This window comes from Microtus ochrogaster, chromosome 1 (assembly GCF_000317375.1).
Source record: "Microtus ochrogaster isolate Prairie Vole_2 chromosome 1, MicOch1.0, whole genome shotgun sequence".
Taxonomy (NCBI): domain Eukaryota; kingdom Metazoa; phylum Chordata; class Mammalia; order Rodentia; family Cricetidae; genus Microtus; species Microtus ochrogaster.
The window spans coordinates 16,121,352-16,129,364 of record NC_022009.1 but is presented as its reverse complement, the minus strand read 5'-3'; the positions used below and the strand labels follow the sequence as shown (position 1 = coordinate 16,129,364).

At 38.4% G+C, this 8,013-nt stretch overlaps 1 protein-coding gene across 1 annotated transcript in view; it reads right to left on the bottom strand.

Annotated features, from left to right (window-relative positions):
* Nucleotides 1-8,013, bottom strand: part of Ccdc196 (coiled-coil domain containing 196) — a 13,719-nt gene that overhangs the window by 1,128 nt on the left and 4,578 nt on the right. The window contains exons 8-9 of the mRNA XM_026778481.1: nt 7,786-7,908; nt 789-878 (exon numbers count right to left, since the gene is read on the bottom strand). Coding sequence (XP_026634282.1) covers nt 789-878; nt 7,786-7,908 — 213 coding nt within the window. The remainder of the gene's footprint in view (nt 1-788; nt 879-7,785; nt 7,909-8,013) is intronic.

Sequence of the window (8,013 nt, the reverse complement as noted above, 5' to 3'; positions counted from 1 at the left end):
TATATATATATACTGTACTGTGATAGCCCAGACATGTATTCCAATGAAGGTGGGGGCTCAGAAAGAGAAAGAAGAGCAGGGAGAATGAGTGATACAGGGTGAAATGAGGGGCAAGAAGAGAGAATTATAGGGTACTTCACAGTAAGAATGTCAGGGTTAGGTCTAAACTAGAGGAACCCTGTTAAATTTGAATTTCAGTATACACCAGTAATTTTTAGTACGCGTTCCATGTAAAATTTGAGACACTGATAATAATTATTCATTGCTTAGCTGAAGTTCAAATCTGTCTCTTAAAAAAAAAAAGAAAGAAAACATCCTGCTCCTCTCCTGAGCAGGTTGAGTCATTGTCAGCCATTAAAACTATCTTCCTAAGGCTGCAGTTTACTTTTTAAATTTTTTACTAAAGTCATAGTTAGAAAAAAAGACTGACTTTATTCTTCCTGTCTGAAGTTCTGTGAAATTTTATGGAAAACAAAAGAAATTACAAATTAGTTTTATCACCTTTTAAAACCACAAATACAACTTTAATGTTTAGAAGGTTCAGGTTGCCTCAAAGCTTATAGAATATTTAAGAGCAATACTTTTTTTGTGTGAAAGATCTAGATTGAGTCAGTTGTGGTTTCTGCCTCTGCCTCCCGAAGTTTTAGCCATCGGGATGAGAAATTAATGAAGTGAAGTAAAGGTAAAAGGTGAGAGGAGGAGCTTGCTTTCAGAACAGAGGGTCAGCGAGTAAATACGTTCTCAGGCACATTCATTTTCCACTTCACTGGGCTTCCATGTCAGTTTACAGATGTAGCACAGCATCTGCACAGCCTTCAGGGTCTCCTGAGGAGAACCCTCTGTTCTCAGAAAGCTCGAAGAAATGCTAAGAGCCTGAGCTGTGGAAGAAAAAGACCGTCACAATCAAAGAGTTTATCCCAGCTATGTTATCGCTGAAGACAAATCCTTAATTCTTTAAACACCGGCGGGTGTGATAGGAAGTTCATCTGAATTTATAGATTACTTAGAGCCTGTACTTTCTAAGATAGGTGACAGGCAAAGGCCACAAACAGCAGTTTTGAGATCATTCGAGTCAGGCTGTAAGGGCTGACACAAACCCTGAACCAAATTATAAGAAGCAAACTCCTTCACTTGTGACCTGTCTGGTGGAGGGGATGAGGGAAGGAAAGACTTATCCCTGAGTGAAAACAGCAGAAACATTTTCTTGGAGAAGATCAGATGCAGCCCAGAGATAAGACTTTGAAGATGCTGAGTCCCAGGCTTCATGGAATTCTCCAAATAGGGATTGCTTGAACTGTAACAAAGTCTCTAGTATTTGCCAAAAGACACCATTAACTCAGCCAGGCTGCACACTGAACAGTGGAGGAGGGATTTTTGCCCAAGACCATTGGAGCCAAACTTCCTTCTACTTGGAAATATCTGAAAAGAAAGGACTTGTGCTTGCCTGCATAGGCTAGGAGGTGTGTCCAAAATGGCACGTCACTCTTCCTCTAGGACAAGTTTACGCAATTCAATTCTTTTGAAACCAGAGGAACCAGAACACCCATCCAAAAGGGCTATTAAGTACTTAACCTTCAAGTAGTCCTTGTGTAATAGCCCAACCCATTTTTACTTCATTGCCCTAATTGCCTGATTTATTTGTAGCAGAGAGGAAAAAGTGTTCGACAAGAATTATGGAGGAAGTAGGCAATTGCTTTTGTTTTTTTCTTTGTTTGGAATGGGGTGAACTATAGTTCAGGGAGGAGAATAATAATAGTTAAGACTTGTACAACAGAACACCGAGTTTAATGTTTAATCAAGGCTGCCAGTAATACATCTTGGTGCCACATAGCATGGCACAAAACATCAATAGGTTCTTTTCTTCGTTTTTCATTTGGTATATAAATGCGGCACATTTTGTCCTAAGGGTAATAGAAAGCCGGTCTCTTACAGCATTTCCCATTTCCTGAATTACCATTTATTATGGACTTGGCTTAGATGTGGTTGGTGCCACCTACCGGACTAAATATATAATTACAGGCCTCCCAACCCATTTGTAAACAGTCTCTAAAAACAGCCTTAGGGAATATTCATTTCTTCATTGGGAGGATGCTACTATAAATAGCTAAGTTTGGATTCCCATCACAGTTTTCAGGACTGGAAGAGGCATAAGAAATCAAACTTTAACATTGCTATTGTATTGTTCGGGCCAGAATCCCAGCTTTACCTAGGGACACAGAAGCCTGACTTTCAGAGTCATTATAAGGGTTACACAAAGTGAGAAGCTTTAAATGAGCCCTGTTACATGTGATGGCTGTAAATATTAGATACAGAAAAATTGAACTCAACCTGCTCATGTCGTGTAAAAGCTACAACACATATATCTATCTGACCCTAGAGCCATGGCTCTTTCCATTAAAACTTCTCAAAATTTGGTAGTGAAATAATTTTAGGTGACACCTGTAATAAATTTAAGAGGTTGTATAACATGGCTTTAAATCCTGTAATTCACAGTGGGGGAAAGTTTTTTTTTTTTTTGAAGCAAACTCTCGCCCCAGGCTGGCCTTGCCCTTTTGGGCCTGATGCCTCACATCCTACATGCTGGGATTATAAACAGGTGTTTCTGCACCTGGCTCACTTATTTCCTTTCCAATGCACCGAGGAGGAAGTTTAAAATTGGTCCTGGTTTCTTTAAAATGAACTGTCTTGTTAATTTTATTTTCCAATAATGATAAAACAGGTTCCAGGCTTGACCATCTCTCTAGAATTAATTTTTTGTTTCATTATTATTAAATTTACTTGTGAAAACGACATTGTTTTGTCATTTAGTGACACAAATTTTGTGCCTGTTCATGGAAGCTCACGCCTGTAATACTGGCTCTTAGGAGGCTGACGGAGAAGAACCACTGTGAGCCTGAGGACAGCGTGGGCTACACAGTAATTTCCAGGCCAGCAGGGCTACAGAGTGACATCCTGCTCTGTTTTGTTTTTGAACTTTATTTTTTTCAAGAAATGCAGGTTTGAAAATGAAATCAACCTGAGTAGCAAAAATGAAGAAATAAAAAGCAACAGTTTAAAGAAGTTGAGAAACAGTAATGCTACCACATTACTTTCCCACTCTTGATAATGATACATTTATTTAACAATTCTCTCATTGTCCGTTTGTTTTCTGTTATTGTGAGAAACATTCTAATCAAAAGCAACTTGGGGGAAGGAAGGGTTTATTTGGCTGACAAGTCCCAACCACAGTCTATCATGAAGGGAAGTCAGGGCAGGAGTTCAGGGCAAGAACTTGGAGTGGGGGATGAAAGCAGAGACCATGGAAGGCTGTTGCTTACTGGCTTGCTCTGCCCACTTTCTGATATAACCCAAGACTCTCTATCCATGGGTAGCGCTATCCACAGAGATTGGTCCTTCCCAAATCAATCATTAATCGAGGCTCCAAAAGACTTCGGGCCAATCTGATGGAGACATTTTTCTCAGTTGAAGTTTTCTTCTCCCAGATGATCCTAGCTTGTGTCAAGTTGACAAAAAACTAATCACCATAAGAACTAACACTTCTGAGTTTCTTATAATAAAAAAAAATAGAGATTATAAATAAATCAACATAACCAAAATCTATGATTGTTAGATTTCAGATCCATTTCGGCTCAAACCAAAGGATTCTGAATATGTGTAGACATCTAGTCTCTGCTTAGTGAATACAGAGTAAATCTTGGGACTGCTGGGTGGATCCTGCCTGTGGCTGCGGTCATACGTGGTGACTGAGCATTGTAGAACCCTACACGTCATTTGTTAGAATGAAAAAGAAGAGAAAGTAGGATCTGTGGGCTGCCCCAGTTCAAACTGATCCTGTGTTCTGTGAGTGTGTAGAGGTGTTTCCCGAGGCACGCAGCTTGAATGAAATCACTAATGGAAGATTGACATATCTGAAATTTAAAGAACTGTTTCCTTACTATGTGGATCCCTTGAGGTGGTCTTTGGCTAATTTTCAATGACATAAAAACACAGCTGTCTGTTTTCCTCATACTTCTTGTCTTTTGAAATTTCCATATTAATGACTTACTGCCTCCAGGCTCTTTCTTTCCAACTTCCTGCTGTCCAGTTCTTCTCAAAATATAAGTAGAAAGAAAAAGAGTGTGGAACTCTGCCTGGGGACATGTAGTCCATCCAGTTTTCTAGGTTTTCCAGATTTTACCTATTGAAGAAGATAGAATGCTGTGTGCCTGAACCAACTTGCTGCATTCTATTAAAAATTTTCACAATAATGACTTGTTAACTATTGTATCAAGGAGCAGATAAGACACAGTCTAGGGATTTAGATTCTGGATTCATGGAAATATTATTGAGGATATTGATAAGCGACATTGTATAGAAGTCTTGTCCCCTTTGTGGAGGCCTGTGGGAGATATTGCTCTCAGGTCTCAGTACCATGAAAACCTGTATTTGTCCTAATCAACTGGTTTGCTGTCACTTCATGAACACTGACAATCATGTTTTCTGGCAAATTCAGAAACAAATTTATAACCTACCTCTACTAACCAAATAGCATTTCTATCCTACATTATCATGTTCTGGCAGAACTTCCTTTTCCTTTGACTTGCTCATCTACTTATTTAACCATATGTGTTGTATGTTATTTTTATAAGACTTTCAAGTCCTTTATGGACTAAGACCAAGAAGAAATTAGATACATACATATATACATATAGACAGACAGATACTGGAAAAGCATTGCCACTCTTGGGGTAGGATTTCTCATGCATGCCTCTTCTCAAAAATAAGAGTTTAGATTAATAGATCCTTGAAAATTTAAAGATATTTTCCCTACCTATCATAGCCATTATTTTACTTTGTATGAAATATTATGATTTCCAATGATATTATAACATCTTTAGGGGAAATCACTGTCATTCCCAGAAATACATCTGAATTAGTGAACTCGGAATCTTTGCCTACTATCTCCTACACTTTTGCTTTGAAGTAGCAGTATATCCAATATGACTTACGAGACCAGTTCTAGTTCTTAGGATAGGGGGAAAGGTGAAAGAAACATAAGTATTTTTGAATGTCAACAGTTATTGGTGTAGGAGGGTCTTCTTTCTATGTGTTGCTAATGGCTCAGTGCTCTCTGCCTGGACAGGCTGCAGAATCAGCTTTACTAGGCGTGCACAAGCAGGAGAGCATGGAGGATTTCTGCGGCCATACAGAGAGATGTTTCCAGGTTGTGCAGTGCTCTGCCTGGCAGATTTGGCTGTAACTCAGATAAAAAAGCTCATTCTCAGAGTTAAAGTGCTGAGTGTGGCTCCTACCTGGCTGCCCCAGAGCTAGCAGAAATGGTGTGTTCACCATTTTGAAATTGGAGAGAGGTGGAGCTAACATCCAGAGCAGAGCAGCCCACCACTCCTTGGCCCAGAGGCACAACTGACTCAAAGGCACAAGCGGCTCCACCACGTTGGACTGGGTGGGGCAAGCAGGCAGTACCTGTATTTGACCTGGGATTGTTACAGTTTACATTCTTAAGAGTTTAGCATTTTAAAAGCTCTTCAAGACAGTAGAGAATTAAAGACAATGCAATAGGACAGGTTCAGACATAAAAAAACCTCTAAATGGGTCATAGTTTTAGATAGACATACGTAGGCTTGGGAAAGAGAAGAAAAAGAGTATTAAAAGTCATAAAGTTAATGCTTTTTTAAAAAAGGGTAAAGTCTTTAAAGAGACAGAGTACAGATAGTTGCAGATTAAAAAAAATAAGCCACATAAAAATGGAAAATTCACAAAGAGTCTGGATTCTCTGCATTACTGTGGTTTTATTTTTTTTTAATTTTTTGACTGTAAAGGAGCTAAGTACAGAGGCACATCTCATTATGTGGGCTACTAAGATAAACCAAAATGTATATTATAAAGGTATTATGACTTCAGAATTTGGTTCTAAGGATATGATGCTTTGGAAAATAGGTTCTTCTTTTGTTTTCACAGAAGATGAGAACTTGTGGATTGCTTCTAGACCGATAATATGGCTTCATGGTTTCTGTAAATACCCTCAAAAAATTACTTCACTCAACTGCCGACTGAGATGAACCTAGCAGACAGGTTATACCATGAAAGACCTAAATAACAGTGCCCCCATTCAGCACGAAGCTGTTTGGAGAGAAAAAACTATGCCCATATTCCCAAATATTGTTTATAAATGTTCTTTTACATTTAAAGGGAGAAATGATATAGATAGAAATAATTTTCATTGGTATAAAATTTGCTTTATTGATATAAATTTAAGGTCAATCCTGTTATATGTATATTTCTGCTCTTGATGAAGGTATTGTGGTTGTGTAGATCATTTAAAAATATAATGTATAATTAGGAAATATAGATTGTTAATAGATAATCATTGATAATAGTCAAGCTCGTAGTCATGTTGGTTAGATTCTATAGATATATAGAGATATATTTCAGTGAGATAGGCATTCTTCATATCTTTCAAAGACTTCAGAATATGGCATTTTAAATGTTTTAATAACATAGGGTTTTCATGACAATGAGACACGTCTGCTCCTGGCAGCACCAGCTACTTCAAGAGGAAGATGGGCATTGAAGAGGCTCCTTATGGAGTTTGATAGCCATGTGGTCAAGAAACTGCTCTAGCCTGGACTGTTGCATAAACTGGAAACAAAGAACCCACAGAGAGAGGAGTGCTGATCTTGCCTAAAGGTGAAATGATCCTTCAGGGTTCCTGGTTCATGAAAGAGTCTGTGAGACATTCTATAGGACACAAAAGAAAGTGACTGAACTGTCTTTAAAATTTCCTGCTTCATGGAAATGTCTGCTAGATACTATGGGCCTGTAGGCTGAAAATGGATGCCCCAGCAGTACAGAGGAACTTTGGATGACTATCGAGGCAGTGAGATGTCTCTGTGATTTCTAGAGTTTTGAAAGTTGCTTATAATGCATTTCCTGTTTACTTAGGTAATATTATATCCTTCTAGAGTCTTTGATGGAGTTGGAGAATAGATAGATAGTTATAGTTTTCCTTAGTTATGATAAAAGATAAAATAGATATAAATATTGTGACTGTAATTCTTGCTTGTTAACCGTTTTGTTATATGTAATTTTACTATGTTAAAATGAAAGCCTTTCTTTTTGTTTAAACAGAAAAAGGGGAAATGGTGTAGGAGGGTCTTCTTTCTATGTGTTGCTTTCATTGGTCAAATAAAGAAACCGCCTTGGCCTTTTGATAGGGCAGAAGTTAGATAGGCGGGGAAGAAAGGACTGGGTGCTGGAAGGAAGAAGGCAGTGTGGCAAATGCCATGGCTCTCCTCTCTGAGATGGACGCTGGTTAGACTCATGCCGGTAAGCCACAGTCAAGTGGCAATACACATTAATGGAGATGGGTTAAACAAAATATGTAAGAGTTAGCCAATAAGAGGTTAGAACTAATGGGCCAGGCAGTAATTTAATTAATACAATTGCTGTGTGGTTATTTTGGGGGCTAAGCTAGCTAGGTGGCCGGGAGCCGGGCAGGACGCAGCCTGCTCCTGCTCCTCTTACTACAAGTTATTGTCTACATATACTAAGGATATGATATATTTATTTTTACAAAGGAAAGCTTAATTTCTTCCACAGAGACTTCTTATCTTAATACAATAGCTACTGAATACCGCTATTAATGATGATTGTGAAAAAAATGTTTCTACACATTTAACTTACACTGTGTGCCAGGCACAGAGATGATCACTGTTAGTAATGGGACCCTCATTGTAACAGAAAAAAACAAACCCTCCAGCTATGTACCTCTGATACTCCACCCACCTTGAGGCCTTGGAAGATTCAAAGCTCTTTGCTTTGGCTCAAAATTGTGCTGTAGGTACAGTGATAATTTTAAGTCATTGGCCTTCTGATAGTTCCTTAAGGCTTCAATTCTCAGCTCAATCACTTTCCATGAGAACCATTCTGAAAGAGCATGTTTTTCAATACATTCACATAATACTCACTTTTCTAAATTTACTACTACCTGTGGTTTTTTTTTTTTTTTTTTTT